Below are 11,655 nucleotides of genomic sequence, written 5' to 3' on the forward strand. Positions count from 1 at the left end.
GTGGTAACTGTCTTCCTGATGGTACAGATGTGGGATGCTGTGGTAACTGTCTTCCTGATTGTACAGATGTGCGATGCTGTAGTAACTGTCTTCCTGATGGTACAGATGTGGGAAGCTGTAGTAAGTTTTCTTGTTGAACTATCTTTGGATCACCAGATTCCAAATATTGACACAGAGACTTATTAATTATGAAAGCTCAGCCTATAGATTAGGCTTGTTCCTAACTATTTCTTATAACTTCAAATTAACATCCATTTATGTCCTGCCAAATGGCTTGTGGCCATTACTTCTCGTCCTGCATGTCCTGCTTCCTCTGTGTCTGGCTGGCCATCCATTTCCTCCCAGCATTTCTCTCTGCCTGGAAGTCCCGCCTACACCTATACCTAACTATTGGCCATTCAGCTTTTTATTACACTAATCACAGCAGCACATCTTCACACAGGGTACAAGTATCTCACAACAGGATGCTGTAGTGACCATCAGCCCAGATGGTACAGATGTGGGCTGCTGCTTCCTTTAGTTATGATTGTCCCACCAGCCACTAACTGAGCAGCTGCTATGATCTTATTTAATCTTCCCAGCAGACCTGGTATTGCTCTGTGTTATGGAACGAAAAACTGAAACCCAGAGATGCAGAGTGGGTTAGTCACTTAGAAGTCACATGACATGAGTGTTGTTTGGCCCACAGGGGCCCTCCTAGATACAGACATGCTGGTTCCAGGAGTGACCCTTGTTCTAGCTCTTACTGGAGTGTCCTCACACCGGTGATTCAGAAAGATGCCCCTGGCAAGCTGTCAGGGAGCATAGGAAGTACCAACCCCTCCACCCCTTTGCAGAAAGAGGCCGTCAGAACTTCCTACCACCCACCTGCATGCCACCGTGCCCTGTCACTCTCAGTCCCCGACTGCAGCTCTTCATGAAGTCTCACAGACTGGCTGGTGAGGGGCAATGCCAGCTACAACCTCACTGCCGTCCCACCTGCCTTGGCATCTGGCCCTCGTGCACCATCATGTAGGAGGCTCCTCGCTCTAGGAGCAGCTGTCTAGGCCCCTGCCTGCTGGTTCTAGGAGATTTATGACTGCGTAATCTCCCCCTAGACAGAGTCTCGGCTTTGTGACCAGTCAGAGTCTGCTGGCCAAGGGAAGGAGCAAGAAACAGGTGGGATGTTGAGCAATCCTGACACCCTTCAGCATCCCAGGAGAGCAACCTGGGTCCCTGTCCCGTGACCCCACCAAACACTTGTTCACCTCTGTGCAGGAGGTGAGGGTTGGGCACAGGCCTAAAGACTCAGGCCGAAGTTAGGGCTGTTCTAACTTACTCCTGCACCCAGGCATCGTCACTCCAACTCACATCATGTGTCCTCTCCAGACCTGTAGCTGACAAAAGGGATTGTGGATTTTGTTGCTGTATTCTCGGAGCCTTGTGAAACCAGAACCGTGCAGCTTCTCATCCTGGGGAATGAGGAATGCTGCAGAGAGGTTGACAGTAGGCCTAGGCAATCCCAAGGAGACTGCTGGCTTTGCCCCTCGCTGTGGCCAGAACAGTAAACATCATCCTCCTGACTCTGCCCTAGGCCTGGCCTGAGGGCCTGGCCTGCCTCATTCCAGGGTAGGACCAGACAGCAGGGAGCTTCATTTTCTTTGTTCCACACCCCACCCACAGCCACGCAGCCTGCATTTCCTCTGCTGTCTGGTCTGGTGGAAGTTGGAGCCGCCTGTGGAACCAGGCACCACTCGCTACTGCTGTTTTATTGTAAAAATGAGGAGACAGGCATCAAACAGCTTGAGGGTTTCAAATCGCTGGATGGGGAACAAGAAGGCACGGGATACTTCTGAGGCTGTCGGTCTGGCTGGTTACTGTCCAAACACTCACTGTAAAATTGTCTCCGTGGGGCAGGCTGGGTGGGGCTGCTGAGCCCTGTGGGCCACCAGAACCAGATCTGCCGAGTTAGGAATGAAGAGCTATGGTTTGGGTGACCTTCAGTTGACACGGAAGCAGACCTACTGCCCTCAGCCTCTGAAGGCCAAGAATTTGGGATTCCACCCAAAGGGAAGGGAAGAAGCCCAATTAATTATTACTCTGTCCCTTCACCCCTGGGAATCTTGCTGACTGTTGGGAAAAGGCACCCTGGAGGCCACGGAAAAGAGTGGGGAGATAGCAAGAGAGGGAAGGGAAGGGAGGAAGCTGGGATGAGGGTGGTTGGGGACTGAACCGGCCTTGCCTTGCTAGTGTCTGGCTTGGCTCCTCAGAAAGACCAGGGGGTGAAGAAAGTGGGGACTTGGGTTGCAGGTAGCTTTCTTCCCTCTCCATTTTTCTCCTTGTCTCAACAGGAACCACAACACAGTGTGGGGACAGTGAAAGCAGGCTCACTTTGCTTCTCTAGCCTGGGCTGGGTTAAGGGGACATGTCCTGTTCTATGCAGAGAGGGCTCCTGGGTCTCAGGACTGACTCTAGTTCTCACCCACTAGACAGGTCATCAGGCACTTAGAGTCAGACGCCGCCACACCTTGAACAGTGCACAACATCATTGGCCAGAGAGGATGCGGGCTTGGTGCTGTGACAGGACCTAGGGCCATGAGAGGGAGCCAGGTCCCAGGCACTGGCCAGAGAAGCTAGCTTGACCCTAGAGAGGTGTGACAAACAGCTCTTCCCCTGCTAACAGGAAGAAGTTACATTGAACATCTGCCCAGGTCACTGCCATCTTTCAAAAAATAGCTAGAATCCCACAAACTAATATAATTAATTTCAAGACAATATAACTTGAGGTGTATAGGGTAGAAGAGTTGCATGAGTTTGCCTGTATAATTGTTTTCTGCCCTAACTGAAGAGTATATTCTGTTTTGTTCCCTGGGCTGCCCCCTCTCCTATGGTAGGAATAAGCTGACCATGCCACAAGACAGGAAGGAGGGCAGTTGCATGGGCTGGAAGGGAGCACACCAAGGGCCCTGACTTGTGCTTCCCCAGTGTGCACCCTCCTCGTAACTGAGTCACCTCCCTTTCCTAAGGTAGGGACTGAGCTCAGTGAATCTCTCTGGCATCCCCTCCCTACTCTGGCCACCACAGCTGGGGGAGGTGTTACTGACCACTCAGGGTAGCGTGGGGCTATAGGTCTAGACAGAATGGGCAGGAGCAGTACTGGGTCCTGTCCTCTGGACACTCAGTTCAGGGTTGTAGCACATTAGGGTGTTCCACCCTTGATTGGGAGAGCATACTATTCATACCATATCAGAAATAACAGTAGCATCAAAAGCAGGCATGGAGCAGGGGCTGAGAAGAAAGGAAAAACAAGTGAAAGGCAGCGAGAGGAGACAGCTGGAAGCTGTTCCTAGCACCTTGGAACTAATATTTTGCTCCACGGGTGGAGAGGGGAGAGGCGGGCATTGTAGAAGGGGCTCTTTTCACCTGAAAGGTGCTTCCTGGGCCCTGATCCCTCTCCTGGTTTCTTTTTGATACAGCAGCTATGGGTAGGGCAGAGGCTGCTGTGGGGAGCGATTGGCTAGGACAGTGTTTTCTCCCAGGACAGCCAGGGAGCTTCAGGAATCCAGCAATCTAGAGAGCTGGAAATGTAAACTGAGCTGGTTTTTAATTGGGACAGAATGCTGGGGCAGATAAGGCTCTTTGACAATAATGATGAGACCCAGACAGGGAAACAGGGCAAGAGCCAAGCTTCCTTTTGTTGGCTGCAGAGCCCTCCCTGCCATCAATCCCTGCTGGAATTTGCTGGCTGGGAGAAAGAAGGAATTGGGAGGGCTGGTCTCCTGCCCCTCCCCAGCTCTCCTCAGCACCTTTGAACTTCAGTGCTGGAGATGGGCATTCTGAGTGCGGGGAAGCATGGCTGAAGCTGATCCTGTCAGCAGATTCTTGGGGCTATGGAAATAAAGCTCCTTGGTGCAGTGGGTAGATGGACTGGAGTGGATTCCTTAGGTTTTCAGTATTTGCCACAGTGGGAATCAGTAGGGACATCTACCCGGGAGTGGTGTGTGTGTGTGTGTGTGTGTGTGTGTGCGTGCGTGCGTGCGTGCGCGCGCGCACGCGCGCGCATGCTTGTCTGCATGCATGCTTGCTCAGGACAATGAAGGCTCTGGTTTTAACTGTATGCTGCCAGGTGCACACCACAGAGAAACCAAGGATTCTTGAGCCACAAAAGTGCCCTAATGAGGTGGAGAGAGTATGTCTTGGTACTTGTGGAATGCCTGCCCCCCAGCCCCATCCTGAGAACTGTTCTCTCATCTGTCTTTGGTTTCCCCTCTTTCACTCTTACACCCAGCGATTTCTGGACCATTTTCAAGCACAATGTTTGTAGCCGTCCTGTGTTGTGCATGAAACATTTTACATTGCAAGTGTGTCGGGGTTAAGTCATGGAATTAGAAGAGGCCTTGTTTTCACATGAGCAAACTCAGGGCTGAACAGATGAGGCCGTGCTGCAGACTCAGTGTGTCCTGCAGTGAAGACTGGCTTGCCCAGGTCCCTTTCCACGGATGGCACTCCCAAGTGAGCCACCTCCTAGGTCCGGTAGAGAAGTAACCACCTCTTGGGCAACTCTGGAAATCAAGGATGCTCTTTCTTCTGCCCCAAAGTCTTTTCTTCCCGAGTTTCTCACTTTTGGGGAGTACAATTTGAAAGGTCACCTTAGCCGTCTGCCCTTAAGAAGGAGAAGCTTTTCTGACATCCCAAAGGAAGTAAAGACGAGGAAGAAAATGGTTTCTTTTTAAAACATCCTACACCTCGTAACTTTTTCTTGCTGCCTTACTTAAAACGAGAAGCTGCCATTCTGTGCAGGATAATTGGTGAGAAACATCAGTCAAGCCCTCTGCATTCTGACCTAACCCCGAGGATTTGGGGGCTCTCTGTGCACCGGAATCTGTGCCCTCTGTCCCCACTCCCTTGTGATGTCTTCACATGGTACCAGAGAAGTAATTTAACTTGAGCAAAGGCTGTGGGAGGCCCCTGAGCTCAGCTTGAAGAGAAGGGGGATATTTTTGCCTCCTAGAGGAAGAAAACTCATTTTCCCAATGCACCCCACCCCCTCTTCCTCCTGTTCAGATGAGCTTAATTTTCTTCTTCTCTTAATGAAGATGGATGAAAGCCAAGCCATATATTCGGGGGGAGCCAGTCAGGGAAGCTGAGTGAGGGGGCGAAGGGACAGAAACAGAGCTTCCCTCCCAGAGAGGAAGTAATTAATTGTGTGAGAGAGGGCTAAGACAGGGAAGCCCTTGGTAATAGAATATCAATCTTTAAATGCAGGGGTCTAAAAATGACACCAGAGCACAGAGTCTTTTTTATCTGTTCATTTGTACATTCAAAAAAACTTTATTGAGTACCCATGGTGAGCAGACAGGGAACTCAAGAAGCAGCTGGAGACAGGTTCAAGCCCAGACCTAAGGCCTCCTGTCACCAAGATAAATCATTGACCAAAGCCCCACTAAATGACTGAATATATTGACCTTTTGGATTTCGGATTAGCCTTTTAAATACCAACAGCCGTGACGCCAGTTGCACCTGGCCAACTCACCTCTTCACGGGTTAAATAATAATAATGCTGTCCATTTATTTTTCCGTGTACTCATCCCATTGTTCCCCTGACCTCAGTCCAAACAATTAGATCAGTTCTGCTCTTTGAGTGTCTACTGTGATATCACAGAGTTGCCATAACAACAGACCGTGATGTCAACAGACGGTCCGGTGCTGCAAAAAAAAGAAGCACCTTGGTCAGAAAGGAATCTGTCGTGTGAAGTAGAAGCACACAGGAAGGCAGAGGAGCATCCAGGCTATTTAAGATGACATTGAGCCTGGGTCCTCCTTTGCTGGAATTTTTTCCAGACCTCCAGGGCACTGATGAGGACGGATAAGAGAATCAGCTTGTCTGGAAGCAGGGGGATAAGGAGGTGACCTTGCAGCCCAAGACTCCTAAAGCAAGACAGTGTCAAAGGGATTTGTCTAGCCTTGACCTATTTGGGGGAATTAACATCCATGCAAAACTCCTCACACGAGCAGATCTGACAGCTACCAGCTGGAATTTATCATCTGGCATCTGGGAAGATTTGCAGCAATAGATACACAATGACCCCCCCTCGAGCCCCGATCCCTGCCCTCTTCCTCACCAGCCTTGGGAGAAAGGTTTCCTTCCACTTCTGAGTAAAAAAGCTGATCCTGGCCAGCAGCTGGGGCTCCACAGACATCCTGCCCATCCCACCCAGACTGCATCTGTCCAGCTTCTTACCAGCCAGGCCAGCACCCTCAGAGGGCAAGCAGCTGAAGAGGGGAGTGTGCCAGGCCGGATGCAGAGCCGCTTCGTGTATCATGCTCCTGTCCGTACAGATGAAAGCCGGGTAGGCTGAGAGGAGGGAACGGAGCCTTCTTCAATTCTCCTCAGCCTCTCAGCAACAGCAACAATAACAGCCAATGAACCTGAAGCTTCCTTTTAACCCTCAGAAGGACTTAGAAGGTCTTTGAGACGCAAGTTGGTTTGCAGCCCCAGAGCCAGTGTCTGGGCTCGGAACTGGAGAGGCTGGAGCACCGTCTCCCTGCAGGTCGGGCTGGCATGAGTTTCCCTGCAGATGGGAATGCAGCCCATGCTCCTCCGCCGCCCAGCTGCTCGGTGTCCTTAGCTCAGTGAGGTCGGACTACCTGGAAGCTGCACACCTGCTCCGTGCATGCCTCTCTCCATTTCTGCATTTCCTTCTTGGGAACCTGAATTGGGAGGAGGTCCCCTCTTCTTCAATTATTCTGCCTCTGGCCCTCTAACTGTAGCATCGTAGGTGAATGCTAGGAAGCCACAGCCCCCTTAGGGCACCTGGGCTACCCCTCCCGTTGCCCACAGGAAGCCCTGTCCCTGTTCTTCAGTGCTAGAGCCAGGAGAAAGGGCAACCCATGGAGCCGGCCCCAGCTCACCCCGCGTCTCTGCCACAGCGTTGAGTTGGAACCAAGGACTTCCTTCTCAGAGGGATGGTAGCAGCAGGGTGGCTGGTGGCTCCTCTGAGGCTGAACTGGGGACCGAGCTTCCAAAAAGATGTTGAAGTTTCGGGCTGATCGACGACGGGTCAGGTAGGGATTTCCTCTGTGGACCACGAACCTAGTGAAATCAGAGCCGGTGGAGTTGGTTGCTCATCCTGTTTGAATTTAGGGCTCGGCAATAAGGGGTCTTCTGGAGATGACCATGACCTGAGAGGATAGTAGTTAGGTCAGTGCATACTGCATTGCAGTGCCTGTAGAGGGAAAGCTATTTTGAAATTGTTAGCAGCGGGTGGAAAGAGGGCATTGTTTGTAGGATTGCTGGGTAGGAGGTTCAGTGCAGGGAGAGGTGTGCCATGCCCTGGAAAACTGAGCTGGGCAACAGCGGACTCCTTCTGTGTGTGGCTGTCTGAACTACTGCCTGCAGGGTGCTCCCAGGAACACAGAACAGAAGGAGCTTGGAGGGTTAGGGTGGGTGGGAAGCACGTAGGCATTCCATACATAGAGCAAAGCAGAGAATTTGACATTTTAAGGACCTTCGTTGTCCCAGATTGCTGCCCTCAGAGCCAAAACCAGAGGACGAGGGTAGCAGGCAGGTGCTCTTACTTGCAAAGATTGCCTGTGATCAAATCAAGGGAGCATCTTTGTAAGATTTAGGAAGGAGGAGGGACCATAGGAGGAACTAAAGGGTGGTTACCAATGTGCTGAGCTTAAACTCAGGCCTGGACACTGGTCAGGTTTTAGGTCCAGCTCAAGCTACAAACTCCAGGTATCCTAAGAGGCTGGAGCCACCGCCTGCATACCTGACTTTAATCTGAACAGCACTGGCTGGCATAGAAGAAAACACCCTTTGGTATTACCTTTAGCTCCGGCTGACATCCTGAAGGCTGGGATATAGCCTGGAGCAGCGGGAGAGGGTGGAAGGGACCAAACTAGGCACACTTTGCTCAGGCGTTGGCTGGGCTGAGGTTGGTTGAGCGGAGTGCCAGCTCTTTGCTGTGAGTGTGTTTAAGTGCCTTAGCAGTCTCTGTTTCCATGCCTGTTCTCATGGTTAACTGGGGCCTGGGTTGGGCTCTCCAGGTATTTCTGAAGAGGTGTCAGGGAGGAGGGTCTTTAAACTCATATCGCCCCTGTGGGTTAGACACTGCCACATTCTCACCAAGTGGTCCCCACTTACCAAAGCCATGCTCCCTGCTGCTTTCCTTCCGATTGTTCCCTGAGAGCTCACCCAGGAGCTGGCTTGACAGCCTGTCAGCCAGAGGCACCTTCTCCTGCCGCTCTGTCTGCCTCGTTCCCAGTCCCTAGGATTTGCTCCCCCAGCTTCCTGGCAGGCTCCCTGCACAACACCCAACCCCACTCTTGGCTATAGCAGCCCTTAATTAGGTACAAGTGTTAGGCCAGCACTGACCTTGCTGCTTGACAGATCCTGGGGGTTCTGCAATGCCCAGCAGCCTCTCAACAGGAGACTACGGTCTCCGAGTGTGCTTGAGTCCCAGCCCAAAGCTCCATCATGGAGTTTCTCAATTTCAGAGGTACATTTGAAGAAAGAGAGGGAGCTTAGAGCAGGAGGGGAGCCCAAGGTCACAAGGGAGTTCCTCCAGCAAATTATGAGCAAGCATTTTCTGTGTGGAGCTCTGGCAGGCGCCGTCTCTGGGAAAGAAGCTGCTGCATGAGATCTCGACTGTGTCAAACTCAGGCTTGGAAAGCCCCAACTCACCCCAAGGTGGCCACTGAATGCAGGGAGGCTAGCTTTCTGACAGCCTGAGCTCTCCAGCAGGAGGTTAACAGTAAACCAGGGAGAGGTGACTAGGCTTCAGTCTCTCCCTGACTCCACCCACCTGCATCTTCCTGACCCCGGGGCAACAGAGCCACAGCTCCTTCCAGGGCCTGTCGTCCTTTGGGTTATGACTCTGTCCTCCCCAGCTGATGGCAGCTCTCTCCCCTCTTTTTTCTCTGCAGCCACAATGAAAGACGCAACACATTTCGACACCCAGTGACTGGCCAGGTCCCAGAGGAGAACAAAAAGTTTGACTTGAAAACGTAAGTTCCCTGCTTCTTGCCTTCTGTCCTTTGCCACTTCTGTCCTGATGCACTAAGTGTAGGCTCGGCAGGGCATGAAGGAGGAGATGTTTGGCTTCCTCACCTCAGCTTCAAGGACCAGAAACCTCTGGGCCACATCTTTTGACAACTTCCCACACTGTTCCCAAGTTCTGGTAGAGAGCAAGTTGGTGTTTCCCATAGGTGGAGCTGAAGGAATTGAGAAGCCTGCTTTTAGCTTGGGATAGCCCCTGAAGGTAACGCAGGGGAATCTGATGTAATCAGAGGTCTAAATGCACACGCTTCAATTGGAATCCTGCCTTACTGAAAGAGGATAATTCAGAGACCACTGAGCTTTTGTGCCTTTAGTCAAAGAATTTTCCCTCCTCTGGGATCAAATACACAGCTTTATGTACGTTGAACCTTTAAAATAGAAGGCCGCAGGCCTAGTGGTACACGCCTGTAATCCCAGCTTCTTGGGAGCCTGAGGCTAGAGTGTCTTGATTTCAAGGCCAAGCTGGGCTGTGTAGTAAGACTGTTTCAAAATAAGATAAAAGTAACTGGTAGTCTATCATCTTAGTGTCTAGAGTTTTAAACAAACACAGTCAGGAGAAACCCACATGGAGTGGCACCAGTTTATAATCCTAGAATTTGGTTCACAGAGGCAGGAGGATCAAGAGTTCAAGATCATCCTCAGCTACATAGTGAGCTTGAGGCCAGTCTTTAAAAAAAAAACACCAAACCAGCTAAGCAGTGGTGTTGTATGCCTTTGATCCCAGCTCTTGGAGGCAGAGATAGGCGGATCTCTGTGAGTTCAAGGCCAGTGTGATCTACAAGAACAAATTCTGTGACAGCCAGAGCTACACAGAGAGCCCCTGTCTTGAAAAACCAAACCAACCAAACAAAATAAAAACAACCAAAAAAACCCAAGCCGAATCCATAAATGAACAGAGAAGAAAAGGGAGATTATCCCGGAAGAACCAAAGGAGCCCCTGGGATGACTTGTGAGCTGCACCCCAGGCTGGGGCTTTGTGCTGATGTTGGGACAGTGGGAGGCAGGACAGGGCTGATGCTTTCCATTGCTTCTTAGCTCTGACTAGTTTCCTTCTGTCGTTGACTTGAATTCAGATCGGCCTTGGACATGGCCAACAAAACAGGTGGGAAACGTTCTGCTACCCTCAACAGTGACATCTCCAACCACAACATGGTGTCAGAGGTCCCTCCAGAGCGGCCCAACATCCGGGTGAGTCCAGTCCTCTAGGCAAGCTGCCAGGCAGGACATGCTGTCAGTTACGAGGGTCTCAGGATCTCCAGGAAAGTCCTTCCCTGCCCAGCACATCTGTAGGCTCCAGTGGGCAGGCCAGGAGGTACAGGAACACAGTGCAGAGCGGAAGGGAAGCCCAGACAAGCACCTCACAGAGATGGGACTCCACGCATGGGTTCTCTACCTCAACCCTACTAGTGTTTGAGACTTTGTGGACGGGGTTTCCAGCAGTGTAGGCTGTCAAGCAAGCAGCTCTGAGCTCTGCCTGTTTAGGACAGGACCTCCTCTCCTCTTGTCATGGCCAAACATGTCTGCAGCTGTCAGTGTCCTCTGGGCACAAAATCTCCCTCTCCTAAGGACCACTGATCTCAGGGGACAGCAAAAGAACCTCCTGTGAACGATGACCTCGTCTGGGGGGTCAGCATGGGAGGAGGAAGAAAGGGAACCCTGGGAAGAAGCCATCCATTGAGAAGGGGGTGGAGTGTGACATTTGGGCTCAGTGACTGTGGGACTCAGAGACACCGCCAAGCAGTTTGAGAGGCGTGATGCACACAGAAGGCTGAGAGGGGAGGGGAGAGGAGATGTAGAAATGCAAGGAAACCACGAACAGAGCAACCCCGAGGGAAACCGAGAAGAGAGCAGCCCCAGACTGCAGGGTGCTCATGCACAGCACGCTCCCTACACCCAGTATGTGTGCCTCTGTGTGCACAAGCTAGCAAGGGTGCCCTGGAAACACAATTGTGCAAGTCACAGAATCTGAAAAGTATATTAACTTATATAAAATGTACAAAGATGAAGAGCAGGGCTGCATATTCATAGACATTGCAGCAGCACAAGTGTACAGCCGCGAGCAGAAGACCGATTTGGGGTCAGTGGCTGCCTCTGGGGAGGAGAAGGTAACAAGACTGAGATACCTCAAAGGGAGGCCTGGCTCTACTTGCCTTTCTCATGAGAAGGCCTCAAAGGGAGGCCTGGCTCTACTCGCCCTTTCTCATGGGAAGGCCTCAAAGGGAGGCCTGGCTCTACTCGCCCTTTCTCATGAGAAGGCCGCAAAGGGAGGCCTGGCTCTACTGCCCTTTCTCATGAGAAGGCCGCAAAGGGAGGCCTGGCTCTACTTGCCCTTTCTCATGGGGGACCAACAGAAAGGAATGGTTAGAATCATATTCCCTGCTTTTCTGAAACACTTGAAACAGTTCAGACAGGGGTTTTTAGTCTTCATGTGTGAGAAGAAATGCGGTATGGGGTACACACAACAATGGGTGTGTGAGGATTGTGTGTATGGGGTACACGCAACAGTGGGTTGTGAGGATTGTGTGTATGAGGTACACGCAACAGTGGGTGTGAGGATTGTGTGTATGGGGTGCATGCAACAGTGGGTGTGAGGATTGTGTGTATGGGGTACA

The 11,655-nt window shown here is 51.5% G+C and overlaps 1 protein-coding gene across 16 annotated transcripts in view; it reads left to right on the forward strand.

The window, feature by feature from the left end:
- Plekha6 (pleckstrin homology domain containing A6) overlaps nucleotides 1–11,655 on the forward strand; it is a 144,523-nt gene that overhangs the window by 87,976 nt on the left and 44,892 nt on the right. For all 16 annotated transcript variants that reach the window (XR_003377042.1, XM_026779715.1, XM_026779703.1 and 13 more), the window contains 2 exons: nucleotides 8,911–8,991; nucleotides 10,117–10,231. Coding sequence is in view for 15 of the 16 variants with exons in the window: in XM_026779715.1 (XP_026635516.1) it covers nucleotides 8,911–8,991; nucleotides 10,117–10,231 (196 nt within the window). In the remaining variant the exon portion in view is untranslated. The remainder of the gene's footprint in view (nucleotides 1–8,910; nucleotides 8,992–10,116; nucleotides 10,232–11,655) is intronic.

This window comes from Microtus ochrogaster, chromosome 6, assembly GCF_000317375.1.
Source record: "Microtus ochrogaster isolate Prairie Vole_2 chromosome 6, MicOch1.0, whole genome shotgun sequence".
NCBI classification, from domain to species: Eukaryota; Metazoa; Chordata; class Mammalia; order Rodentia; family Cricetidae; genus Microtus; species Microtus ochrogaster.